We start from the raw sequence: 14,394 nt of genomic DNA on the forward strand, positions 1-14,394 counted from the left end.
TGGCAGATAATTTGCCTCAAAAATGTAAAATCTAATTACAAATTCATTTGAAATATGCACAAAATCATCTACATGTTTTTTTTACCAGCAGGAGAGTTCATTTTAAGGGCAATTGCAGTAAAAAAAATAGTTTTAATCAAGTCGCTCCTCATAAATAAGTCATAAATAAGTTTTAAGCGTGCTAGATGACATGAAATGTACTATCTGATAATAGCTTTCAAAGTGTTTTATTGTTTTTGTCAATCAGTTGTAGCTCAGCCTTTTGACAGAGCCCAAATGTCACCCTGTGTCTCTCTTTTTGTTGATTGGGAGAAGTGAGAAAACAAAGCTTTCGTCGTGAGAAAGTTGAATTCTAACCAGAGAGAGAAAAAAGACCCCTTTCACATGTTGGTGGAATAGCTAAACCCCAGTCTTGTGTTGTAAATGTCACCTAAGTAACATAATAATTATTCAAAACGCTCCCCTTTCCCCGGTCCCGCTGTGAGGAGCCAACAGGCGGCTGCACTTCAATCAGCAGCGGCTTGGCGGGGAACAGCGGGCCGGGGCAGGCGTCTCCGTGGGCGGCATGGAGTTTGACCGTGGGCCGGCCTGTGAGGGGCCCCGCACCGTCCGTACAGCCAGGGGTCTTTTTAACTCTGCAGGGTGCTGGTTTCCTGCAGGGGTGATCACAGCGCTCACCCCCCCCCCCCCCCCCCTCATACACTGAGCCCGTAATACAGCCATGAAGCAGCGTCAATGGGCTGGAAAAGACGATCCCAGGCTTGTTTTCACTCCGTTAACAGGTTGAATGAGAAGGATTAACACGGACGTGTGCGTCATCTGAAGAATTCATGTCACAGGGTTTTAGATTTCCTCATTTCTCTTCATGCAAAACCTTTACAATCCACAAATTACTGGCTACTTAAATGTTATTGAGAGTGACTTCTTTCAGTGTTTGTCTCCAGGCCACTTTAACTTGGACCATAAATCTCAACTCTCTGTAACATTTATCTAACAGACTATTATCTAAACATGCAGATTACGCTCATTTACATCACAACGCACTAAAGGATCTGCCATTTTCTTCACATCTCCTTGTGTCCTGTGGGACTACACCATACTTTAATGCACTGCATATGTTAATGAGAACCCATTTTGACACAACATATGTTGTTAAACATGTGCTGAAATGTAACACAACTGTCCCAAAGAAGACACACAGATGTCCTGTAATATCTAACCCAAACAAAGATAGAACAAGATTTAATTCAGATATCGCCATCACATACAAAACACCAAGGTGGATTTTAAATAAGACATATGAGGTGAAATGAGTTAACGAGTAAAACATTTAAATAACCAAATTTGTAAAACAAAGAATTTAAATCGTTTTTGTCTTGTTTTTATTCAAACTTTAACGTTCAGTTTGGAGTCTTCTTTTATCAGTTCAAAACACATGAACATTGTTTTATCAGTTTGACTTTTCACTTCTTTGGAGTTTTGCTTTCCTGTGATTGATATTGACTGTACTTCATTTATTTTACACACAGCTCTGCCCTCCCAAATCCCAAAGAAGTTCCTGGAGTTCAGTTTGTTCAGAGGACATCAGGGAGTCTCTGGGGTCAAACGTAAGTAACATCACCGATACATACACACATATAACACACACATAACATATTTGTGTGCGAATGCCTTTTTGGCAAACACATGGAATATAGATAATACATAAATATAATATATATTTTCTTATTGAAAAATCGTTTGTCCTGATCAACAAATTGTTTGTTGCAAGGATTATCACTTCAATACTTTTCCATACACTGAGGTCAGAAGAAAGAAACGATAAATGGAAAACTTTGGTTGATTGTGCAATCAATATTATTATTAATAGTTTTACACATATAGTGCAGCAGTGGGATCTAAGGGACCCCAAACAAAACACAAAGTTTCAATCATCTGCTCCAACATGAAATGGATTTCCCTTTTAATGCCTTTAGAAGATTTTTCTTATCGCAATACGAACATGATGTCAAACTGAGTGGAAATTTCCAACCTAATTATCTAAAATCTGCAAGTTCGAGCATCACGTTGCATGTTTTCAGCAGCGCATTGCTTGCATTTCCACTTGTTTACTAGATGTCCTCCCGTTGTGGAGCTCTCCTGTAAGAAACAGGCTCCTTCCCTGCACCACACAGTTGCATATCAGTGGGGCACGTTCCTTCTGCATGTCAAGGCTGCTGCAGTTATTTGTCACTCCCTGTCGAGGCTCAAGCGCTCACTCCTCTGCACCCACCGAGGCCTTTTGACTTTGTGCGCTCGGACTAGCAATGCAAGTGTGTTCACGACGAGTGTGTGTGTATGTGTGTGTCCGTTGCTTTGTGTGCTTGCCTGCTGTAGGGTCAGTGTCACGGTGCTCCTATTCTAAGTTGGGCCTCACTGCAGGCGATGCCCTGGGCTATTTAACAGGGAACAACAAGCAGAGTGTGTGCATAACTGTGGATGTTTACCTGGAATGACTGCATGTGTTTCTGTAGCTCCTTTTGTGAGATTATAATGGAATTCACCGTTGTAATATCATAAAGTTCTGACTAGATTGCGAACAAAAGATGACAGACTTTAGGCTTTTACAAACTGTTCTTGTCCCGCCTGTAGTTTTCTGCCCAACGTGATGGTGTTTGGTGCAAATGGTTCACATGGAAGTGCATCATCTGCAAGGTGAAAAAAACAGCCACCTCTACAAACTGCTGCTGCCCTCACCTTGCCAAAAAAGTTGAGTTTACTTGATTCCACCAGAGAGAGAGAGAGAGAGAGAGAGAGAGAGAGAGAGAGAGAGAGAGAGAGAGAGAGAGGGAGAGATGGAGGTAGAAGGCCACCCAGCCTTGTTGACTTCAGTGACTCCGCCATTAAGAAAATATGGCTGCCGTGACCTCTGGCACAACTGCCCAATACATCAGAGAACTGTGACCCTCCACTGCCTGCATGAGAGAGAGAGAGAGAGAGAGAGACAGAGAGAGAGAGAAAGGCTAGTGATGGAGGGAAGTAAAGGGAGAAAGGGTAAAAGTGAGGGGTAGTCGAGGGGGTGCAGAGTGCATTTTTATGAGCCTGTGCCTCTCCAGTTTCGGGGTCGTCTGCATCCCCCCCTCCCTTCCCGCCATACATCTCTCCTGCTTTCTTCTGGCACGCTCGCCAAGCAAAATCCAGCCTTATCTGCTCTTGAAGCCATTTGCAAACTTTTTCCTTCAGTTTCTCTCAGTTCCTCCCGGGTCATTCCTCTTCCTTTACTTACCTCTTTGGGCAAGGCCTCTCACCATTCCTTCCCTCCTCCCTTCTGCCTCCCCGTCTCCATCTCGTTTTGTTTATAGTAAGCCAACTCTACCTTTTCCCCCTTCTGTTATTTTCTTCCTCTCCTTCTCCAGCCCTCCTCCCCCACCCCCTTCTTATAGATGGAGATTAACTGAGGGAGCGCAGCGCCATCCGTCCTCCTGACTGTTTGTTGTTAAGGAGATGGATGGAGGCTCCCTCTGCCAGCCCCACGCAGCCGCAATTACACCAGCCGCCATGATGGATGGAGGGGAGGGAAAGGGGTGGTGGTGGGGGTGCAGCAAGGGAGATACAGAGAGGGGCATCTATCACGCCCCTTAATCTACCTGTCACTGCTAGGGCTTGGGTGGAGAGGAGGGTGTGTGTGTGTGTGGGGGGGTCTGCTTCACCCTGACTGCATGGTCAAAGGTTTAATTATTTTCTTTACTCTGAATTTGTTTCTTTCTGGAGAATTAGGCCTCCAAGTACTGGACTCATTAAATGTCCTGATCACTCCAATTGATTTCTAGCCGCTTATTGGATTCTGTTGAAAATTGTGTGTGTGTGTGTGTGTGTGTGTGTGTGTGTGTGTGTGTGTGTGTGTGTGTGTGTGTGTGTGTGTGTGTGTGTGTGTGTGCTTGCGTGCGTGCGTGTGCGTACGTGCGTGTGCTTGACATGCATTAACATTAGCGTGGGAAGGGGGGGATGCTGCTGGGGCTGCTGGCCAGAGGAACAATCCCTGATAAAAAAATAATGTTCACAGTTTCCTTCTAAGTGCTTGTGGATGCATCACTCTCTTGTAGTTAAAGTACAAACAAATATAGGGAAATAAAGAATAAACATATATATGTTTTATACCTAAGTAAACACCTCAGCTAAAACTGAATACATACCACCAAAATAAATGTGTCTGTGCTCATGGGCGTCAACAGGTGATGCGTTGCCGTTTCTGTTACACTTTTGCAGGGATGCACGTTTCACATGTAGACACATTTTTTGCATCGACCTCATTATGGCACATACACTTATACACACAACCTCGCACTGCATTAACATGCAAACAGCTGGATAGCACACACACCTCCACACTAAGTTGTTTTTCATCCCATCTGTAGCTATTGCCTCTGCACTGCGCCCACACACACTCCCTCTGCAGCATCTCCAGCTCATCCCCGTACCTGTTGAAGGTATCCTACCAAAGCAGTGACCTATCATCTTGTAAATCTGCATACATTGCCTGTAATGCTTCTCCATTTGTCCCATAATGCTACGGAAATATTATGAAAAGTAATCTGAGGTCTCCCATCTTCTACCCCTCCTCCTCCTCCTCCTCCCATTTCCATCCCCATCTCCCTCCTCCACCTCCTCATCTGTCCAGAGGAGTGAGAGATGGGATGGAGGGATTAATACTCTTCCGCCCAAGCCAACCCTGGGAATGATAGATGGACAGATGCAGGAAGGGAGAGGAGGAGGAGGAGAGGGAGATTAAAGGAGAGAAGTCTTGAGGGTTCATAAATCCAAAGTGAGACCTGGTCCGCATCACACACTAATAAGATCTGCAAGAAATCCATGATGAGGGGGGGAGAGAGAGGTGGAGAGAGAGAGATGGGAGCGGTGTAATAGCATTAGATGTAATCTAATCATGGCAATAAGATGTGAATGGATGAGTGTGAGCATGGTGATTATGCAGAGGAGGGATGTCGGTGTGTTGATGAAGCTCTGAGGCGCGAGGACAGGCCGCGTTATTGAACAACAGATCAGCGGCGTTGTGGTCCTCACTGGGGACTTTTTCCGCTGCAAACACCGTGTTCATATTAATTTGGTCTGATTCCGTCCCTCTAACCGCTCCCCACGAGGAAGCAGGGCGAACACAGTGGGTGCCACCTGGCGGCAAAAAAAGGCCTCAATTTGATGTAAATGTGAATCGGGGATAAAAATGTGTTGAAGTGGGATAGCCCGTGTGTGGGTCGGTCATGAAGCCTGTGTGTGAGTGTGTGTGTGTGTGTGTGTGTGTGTGTGTGTGTGTGTGTGTGTGTGTGTGTGTGTCATCGTTATGGTAAGAATCAGCTGTAAGTGCACAAAGTGCAGTCGTGCAGCCGTGACCTGACTCGGATCAGATAGAGTGCTCCCTCACCTCCCTCTTCTCCTCCACGACCCCGCCGCCGCCCTCCACCCTAAACTATCCCCCCCACCACCACCACCACCACCACCTCCCCGCCATCCACCCGGGCCACATTTTTCATGGCCCAGCTGTCGGAGGGCCATGATTGGTTGGCTCTGCAGACAGATAGCCGATAGGCTCTGATTAATAGTTGAGGCCCAAGAACTTCCTCATTGATCAACAGGACAGGCTGGAGGAGGAGGAGGAGGAGGAGAGAGAGAAAAAGCATGCCCTGTCGCTCTGCAAGTGCTGGCTGATAACCCTGATAGCGGCTATTGGAGTGTGTGTAACTGTGTGTGTGTGTGTGTGTGTGTGTGTGTGTGTGTGTGTGTGTGTGTGTGTGTGTCTATTTGTGTGCTTGTTTACAATAGCAAAGAGATGAGCGGATGAAATGGAGGCACTGCAGTGAGAGAAAAAAAACGCTTCAGGTTTATTCGCTTTCTTTCCATCTTTAAAGCTTTGTCTCTGGGCTGAAGCGTGTGATAGCATCTGTGAGTTCCCCATGAATAAGAAAGCACGTATGTTATCAAACAAAACACACACAGCCTGTTTGGCTGGCAGCTAATGTCTGAGGGGCCTTTATGCATGCAATTGATTGTGGTGTGTGTGTGTGTGTGGGGGGGGGGGGGGGGGGGGCTGAAACATTTAATATGTGTTTGATATCTATTCTATTCATCATACTCGTTTGATCCAAATGTGCTTTTGGTGTATTTATGTTGTTGCCCTGGTACATCTGCAGTGTGTGTGTGTTACAGTATCTATATGTGTGTGTTTGTGTGTTTGTGTGTTTGCGTGTGTCCCCTGCTGCTGCTCTGTCCAGCCCCTAGTTGATTGATGATCTCCACTCCCAGGGGGTCAGCGGGGTCATGACCTCCCACTTTTGACCCCCTACAGGGAGGGTCACGCACACACACAAACGCAAGCAGACACACACAAACACACACACACACACACGCACACACACACACGGAGCAGCCCAGAGCAAACAGATGGCCTTAGGACAACTGGTGCTTCCTCACCTTTCCCTCGCACAAACACTGTTACAACACAACAACACAACACCATGACAGGACACATTCAGTGTCCCTGCCAGCTCATCAACCGATGCTGCATAATGCTTGGAATAAATCTGCAAGTGTTCTAAATTTGCTGCCTTTTATTACGATTAACAGAGAGCAACCGGCGTGGCAAACTGTTCTGAGTTTTAATTTGTTATGTTTGTGTTTTACAATGAATGAAGATCAAGAAATGGGTTTGACACACATGTAGCAATACTGCACCCTAGAGGTTATACAGGGTTATGACAACTGATGAATACTGTAAAAAAGAAGAAGAAAGAAGCTAATATGGGAAACAGAGATTATATCAGGGTTATTATAAGTATACACATTCGGTAGATATAGACCTCAAGATCCTCCATAAATCGAAGACAACTAAGATAATAAGGGAAAATGAGCATTAAGGAAATTCTTTCTGCATTTGTAAAGTAATAATAGTATTAAAAACAGTGGAAACAGATGCAAACAGATGCATAAAACCAAACCACACAAACACAGATCAGTGCTGAGATAATTATGGATGGAGGAGAACAGGAGGGGCAGAGAGGAAATAGAGGATGATGATGATGATGAAGAAGCAGAGCAGCCAGGCACACCGGCTCGTGAACCTGTTTCAGGGAACAGTGATAAGAGCTGATCAGGTTATAACGTGTTTGGATCAGACGGTTTTCTCCAGGGCAGCCATCTTCAGCCAACTGTCCACATGTTTCTCGATCTCCTGGGAGGGAGAAGGAATGTTTTTGAGGATTTCATCATTCTACATGTTTGTTATGCAGATTACACAATAACATATCAGTGAGGCACACATACCTGTCTGGCTTTCTGGAGCGAGCGGCGGTCTGTGGCTCTTCTGCTCATCATATCAGCACAGTGAGCAGTGTCCTTAATGAAGATGGTCTGGGCTTCTGCTCCTTCCTCCGCCCGGTCCTGAACCACAGACAGCTCCTTCCACGGGTCAACTCCACCTGTGGCAACGATGAGGAAATAGATTTTAAATTTGTACCACTGTTTGGCCGCTCACTCATCCTCCTTAGGTTCAGTTATTATCTCCGGCAGGCGCAGGCCGTGAGAGAGGTTATGCGTTTGATTGTGTGTGTGTGTGTGTGACTATGTGAGTGTATCCGTGACTGAGTGAGAGACTGTGCACCTCTGTGTCTGTCCACGGCTAATCTCACATTCTGCTGCAGCAAACTGCACAATATTTTGGGTGGCCAGTTATCACTGCGTGCTCTATTACCTCTCCTGTTCGTGGTGACTCACACCTTCTCAGAACACCTTTTATTACCTGTTTTATCAGCATTGACTGCCTGCTGACTCCTCTCTCACCATTCTACCCGGCTGGTAGTACGCTATAGTGATAACACAGCTAAGTGCATCTACAATCTCGCTACTCTGTGTCCAGCGACACGGTGGGGGGTTAGCACACTGTTATTGTTTACGGTACTACCAGTGCACACTCTGCTGTACCTCGCTGCCAATCAGTTGTTGCTAAACGGGTAGACAGCTTGGTGACTTTACCTTTGTGTTTTGGCATGATTGTATGAAGCGTGTTATTTAACAACTTCAAGCCCTCTGCTTGTACAACATTACATCGCTGCTGGTTTTTGAGTTTGAAAGAAGTTTGTATCTGTGTGTGGTTGTATTTGTGCAATCACACAATACAACAGTAGTCGTTGCAGACACATCCAGGCGGAGATGTGCACTCTACTAAGTCCATCTTTCTAGTTTGTTGTGATTTTGCCTCCAGTAAACCAAGTCTCACCATTGACATAGAGGATCCTGTGTGTGTGTGGGTTGTCTCCTCCATAGTAAGTGTTCGTAAAGGCAACGTGTCCAGGCAGGGAATGCTGGGAAATGCCAAACAGCATTAGGCAGAGTTCAGTCTGGGTTCGCAGGGTCACCATCCCAGAGAACGGACAAGTGGCATCCTCACAAGTCTGGTCTACACACACACACACACACAAATACACAACGAAAGGGTGTCAGATGATGGAAAGAATGATGGTTGACTATATCTGTTGTCTAGTGTGTGTGTGTGTGTGTGTGTGTGTGTGTGTGTAGTACAAAAGCCAAACTCGGTGCAGGTCTGGTAGGTCCACTGTCTCGCTGCTCTCCTGCCTGAGTGGATGGTCGTGTCCATCAGATCCTTCACAGTTTTCTCATGGGAGATGTCCAGACATGGTTCCTCACTGGAGGAATGGTAGATCTGCACAAACACACACACACAAAGGAAATGACACACAGCATATATAAAACACCACACTGTGGCTCCCTGGCTGCATAATTCTACTAACGAGAGAAATCCTAAAAGGTTGCACCTTTGCTTCAAGCCTGTCTCATCGAGAAAATGGCTCAATGGTGACATCTGGTGGTTAGACTGTGCATGAAAAGAGAAAACTGCAAGCTGGACATTTGTGACATCCTTGTGTTTTCCTTACCTGTGCAAGTTTAACAAGGCGGTTGTAAGCCTCCGTCTCCTCCACGTATGCCTCGCTCTTGTTGGTCATCACACCACAGAGCTCATCGATTGGCATGAGCACCCCTTCTTCATTGTATTGCACCGTCCCCATGACTATGTCGGCCAGGTTTTGCATCAGCTCAATCTGAGAGGTGGAGAGGGAAATATTTATTTTCCACTCAGATGCATTTGTTCTGTGTCAGAATTGAAGAAACGAAAGAAAAACAAAGATGACGGATGAAAAACAGAGTAAAATGTGATGAAATTATTATTATTCAAACAGTGAATCCCAACCAGGGGTTAGGCATATTAATTGTGGAGTAACTCAATTAATTTCAATTGATTCGAAATTAAGATTTTATTACAAATATGTAGAGGCCCACACATTAAGTGGCTGCAACAACTGAACATGTGACAGTTAGTTTGCAAGCGAGCAGAGAAGTCTGACACTTAGCAAAAAGTCATTTAAATAGTTAAAAGTAGAGGCCAGTTCAAATAGTACTAAAGGCCAATGTATTAATGGTGGAAATTGTTAATAGTTAAACAATAAACGCCTAAATGTGATGGATAAATGGTTGCATGTCATTAAAACATCATAAAAAGTCATAGTCTATTATGATTAAAATTTCAAAAAAGATAATAGTTAGCCAAAAGTAACGTAAACAGATTAAAAGTTGAAATAGAAGTAATGGATAAATGGTAAAAATAATACAATTTTGTGTATATGTTTTGGGTTTTTGTGTGTGGAGTTTGAAATGGTGTTTTAGCAACTGTAACTATCTAGTATAATGTAACTATCCAGTTTAATGATGATAACTGTAACATGATGGTTGGTGCTGCTGCAGGGGTAGCCTGCTTAAATTCATCTGATAGGGCTGTGGGGTATATGATTTAGAGTAGGCCTACAGGTTTGCTTTGTCCAACATGTAAGAACTCCTTAACACTCTGATAGTGCTGTTCAAAGTCATGTTTAGTGGTCGCATGTTGACCATTAAAGTATTGAGAGTTCACTACACCAGCATGCGTTGAAAAAGTCTCTAAAACCCTCAAAACAATAGCATAAAAAGTACAAAAATGCCTAAACAAGATACCACGGAGAGGGTTCTTTGTTCCCCTCTCTTAGGCCTAACAACCTGTAATTTTTCTCCTAAAGCGTCTCAGACCAAAGCCGTCACCTGATCATCAAGATCCTTGGGGATCTGACAGCATCCGAAGTCCATGGCCACCCGGCTGGCGTTCCCGCCCATCACTGCTTCCACAGCAGCGAAGGCTTCTCGCACACCAGCCAGACACTGCAGGAAGAGGATGAGGGGGAATTCAACACGTGTGATGGACAGAGATATAATGCCAGTCATACGATTGCACAGACATGGTGGCTGCCTTCACACCTTTTCTGAGCCACCAACCGCTTCGTTCGTGAGACTCAAGCCGACGACCTGAAACAGGAAACCACAGAGGTGGGAGCAGGCATGCATCGCAAGGCTAATTAGTGACGAATTTAGCAGTTCTGCATGCATAATAATTACTGGGCCGTCTAGGTAAAAATTAAGTGTATGAAGGTCACGTCCATGGTGATATTTCTGGGAACTGTGGGGGGTTTGATGATGTTCTATGATTACAGGGAGGTTGAATGATTACACACATAAATAATGGATTCAAACTACATATGTGAGGGAGGCTTTGAATAATGTAAACATTTGTGACTTTTTCTTTTTTTGTAATTTACTCACTTCTTTTTCCTGAAGCTTGTCAAAAAAGATCTATGTGCAAGGTTGAGTTGCACAGGGACTCATGACCTCCGTATTTAAAAACAAATCCTGTCTACATCTCTGGTAATATGCTAATATTGAATATTAATAGTGAGCATGGTTTGTGCCAGTTTACATTGCTGTAGGCAGAGAAGTCCAACGTCGCCTTGACAGGAGCAGAGGAGGCCACGGCTCCGTACACCAGGTGAGGAAACTGCAGTAGGATGACAGAGGAAACACAGAAAAATGTGTAACAATTGCTAAAAGGGAAATAATATGTAAGTTGTGTGAAATGTAACATTTCGTCAGCACCTTTCCTCTGAACCAGGCGGACAGAGCTCCAGCGTACGAGCCTCCGAAGCTGATCCAGGTGTTCCTGTGGCTCAGATTGAAGCTTTGGCTGATGTGCTGGTGGAATACAGCCAAGTCAGCAAGCCTGGACAAAAAACAACAACACACAAAACAACTCTTCAGTCTTTCACCTGACACACATACACACACACACACACACACACACACACACACACACACACACATACATACTAGACAGAAAGTAGAGGGGAAGCTGAAAACAAACCAAAAAGACACAGATGCACAAGTGAGGTGAAGGACACACATTTACAAGCATATATGTACTTGTACACACACACACACAAGCTGGTAGCCAACACTCACGCCTGCTGGCTGCTCAGGTCTGACAGGTTCTCCGTTTTGAGGCCGTCAGGGTTGATGCTGTCGCCATAGAATCGATGCTCCAGAGTCAACAGCAGCGCGCCGTGCTCCACAGCCATGTCAACATGGTGACCTGGGAAAGCAGATAAGATTCAGAGTGCTGAATGCTTCTTTCTTTTCTTTAAATAAGAAATACACAGACAGTTTGAGGGAATTAAACGTTTTAAAGAAGGTACGTGTGATGTGGAGATGATGCACAATCAACCGGATACAGGTGTGTAAATAAAGTGATTTTATGAGGCACTATTTCCAGCAGAAAGATAGTAAAAAAATGTCAATTCTAAATATATCCGATGGAAACATGGGAAGAAAAGAATCTGATGGTTTGGTGTACAGACAGAACACAGGACAGGACAGATAAAGCAAAGTGTCATCTTACTGACACACAACATGATGCCTCAGTTACTGTTTCTACTTTTATTTCCAAATCTGCGAGGGAGTGTCAGCCATTTTCTGTATTTTGATCTGTTTGATCTGCCGTTTGAATGCGTGTGACAGACAGGTGAGGACACGTTCATCCTACTGTACCTGCCAGAACATCAAACTCATAGATGGGCCCTTCTCCTCCGATGAAGAGGAACACCGGACCATCAGGACGCCGCCAGTACGCCTCGTTCACAAAGAACCTCTGGGGGGAAAGATGGGAAGAGAGAAGGAGAGAAGGAAAGAAATGTTTTATTCAGGTTCACCCAAACCAGCAGCACATTTCTTTGTGTAAGTAATCCCGTATTTAACGCTCCAAAGGACACATTTGCACATTGGCAGCCACAAATGAAAGTGAGAGCTAAACAGAGCTCAATGCACGCTGTTAGGAGGCGGCGTCTCGTCGGTGGCTATGCTGGAGTTGAGGTGATGAAAAGGTTCAACCAGTCTAGATTTATCCAGACGGCTGCTTTAGAGCAGATTTAGCAAAGTTTAGCTCTTTTCTGTAGAGCAAAATGACAGCAGCACAGTTTTCTCATAAATAGTATGAGATGGAATCGTCTTTGATGCTTTAAATTCAATACTGCCTTCATCTAGGTTATGAGATCAGAGAAACTTGTGCAAGTGCTCTTTTATCACGTGTTTGTATGTCTGAAATGTGCGGCCTATACATACATATAACCATAACATTGAGATTAAAACCTCTTTTACAAGTGCGATCGAGCCAAGAAATGGTCAAATAGCAACATTCAACACATGACAGGACAACAACATCAGATCCCAACAATAGATACGACTAAATAAATGACATCATCCAGTGCATTAACAAGGCAGCATTGTGACCATGAGTTTGTTAGTGAGTTGAAGCACCTGCAGCTAGCAGCGACATTCTGAGTTTAAAATCATTTAAATCTTGGCCTGCAGATCGTTCCAGGACCAAAGGACGTTAGTGGACCAAGCTGGTTTAGCCTCTAAAGCCTCTAGTCTAGAGGGCCCCACACCGGATAGACCACTGATCCGTCTCTACCTGAGGGAAGGTCCTGAAGTCTAGTCGGTTGAAGTGGTCCAGCTGCTGGTGGATCTTGCCCTCCTTCACATGTTGAAGAGGCTGCTTGGCTTTCTGCAGCAGGAGATTACGCACACGCTCCTTGATCTTCCCCAGAATCCGTCCTGGCAATAAAAAAAGAGACCAAGAGGTAGGGGATGTGAGAGAAGGGCACTTGTGCAAAGTCATTGAAATAATACAAACCTCAATGGCCTGTTTGAGAGTTAATTGTTCTGGCTCAGTCCTGTGTGATGGGGGTCATTCCAGCACACCTACTCCTCCTTGTGTTGCTTCTTTGCTCAGTGTTGTATAACTTTTAAACTATTTTAAATTGTTACCATCATTGTTTGTCTGCCATTTCTGTTTTGTAGAACACTTTGTAACCTTTTCTTTTGAAAAGTGCTATATAAATATAGTGTATTACTGCTGACCTCCAGAGCTGAGAACTTCCTCTAGAAAGGCTCCTATGTGGCTTTATCATCCGTTTGACTGATAGAAATAGTTTATGTTCATGTCACTGATGTGATGTTTGGCAAAAATACTTTAATCTCCACCTGGAAAATCTCTGATCTATTTCAGTAACAGTCAACATCTAACGTCAGCCTCCCAAAGGATTGTTTGTCACCACCAGCGTCTTCCAGCTCAAAATATTTCAACTTTTCAAAAACCTTACAGCAAATCCTCACATCTCTGAAGTGCTTTGATTTTTATTTTTTTTTGTATATCATGAAGCTGTCAAGTTATTAAATCTGTGAGTAAACCCATTATCAGACTCAGTGGAGCATTCATCAACTCACCATCAGTTGAGTTCAAGAGGAGTAGAAGGATGAGACAGCGGGCCGGTGAGAAAAGCATCTTTACCACCGAATCAGGATACTTTAAGATAAATGTGATGCATGTCCGGTCTGCAGGACTCAGGAGGGTCTCCACCGCTCATCAGCCCCTCATCAGGCCCCTATATAGTGCTTTGAAGGGTGGAAACTGTGATTTGACCTGTGTGTTATTATGATCTGCATATGGCATTTCATGAGAACAGAAAGAGAGAGAGTGTGAGTGTGTGTGTGTGTGTGTGTGTGTGTGTGTGTGTGTGTGTGTATCTGCCATATATAAACTGCTCAGCAAAATAGAGCATCAGCTTGGTGATGTAACTGGATCTTTCTGCTTTGTAACAGCTTTCTTTTCCCTCTTTCAAACACTCACTGCGTCTCAGTGTTTTATGTTCCTAAGTAGCAAAAGCAGCTCAGTGAGTTGCTCTGATATGAGAGTTGACTAAACACTTAAAATGTTGGTGAATTATCGTCCTAATACATTAGTCTATGGCATATTGTAAAAATGTCATAAAAAATAGTATGCCATGAAATTGTCATAACAAATGTCATAGTATAGTTTGACATTAAATTGTCTTTAAAATGTAAAATAATATGTTGAAAAAAAGTCATAGCTCAGTATGTTGAAAAAATAAAAAAGTCATAGTATTTCTAAAAAAAAGC

The 14,394-nt window shown here is 44.1% G+C and overlaps 1 protein-coding gene across 1 annotated transcript; it reads right to left on the reverse strand.

Annotated features, from left to right (window-relative positions):
• Positions 1-7,156: 7,156 nt before the first annotated feature.
• prss16 (serine protease 16) lies at positions 7,157-13,759 on the reverse strand (the record flags this gene model as incomplete). Its single annotated transcript, XM_079166940.1, has 13 exons — positions 7,157-7,216; positions 7,309-7,463; positions 8,261-8,440; positions 8,563-8,704; positions 8,937-9,101; positions 10,132-10,248; positions 10,345-10,392; positions 10,841-10,918; positions 11,017-11,140; positions 11,380-11,509; positions 11,965-12,064; positions 12,887-13,029; positions 13,702-13,759. The coding sequence occupies 13 exons, from the start codon at positions 13,757-13,759 to the stop codon at positions 7,157-7,159; spliced, it is 1,500 nt and encodes a 499-aa protein (XP_079023066.1).
• Between the last annotated feature and the right edge of the window lie 635 nt (positions 13,760-14,394).

The sequence above is a fragment of the Pholis gunnellus genome (assembly GCF_910591455.1).
Source record: "Pholis gunnellus genome assembly, chromosome: 9".
NCBI lineage: Eukaryota > Metazoa > Chordata > Actinopteri > Perciformes > Pholidae > Pholis > Pholis gunnellus.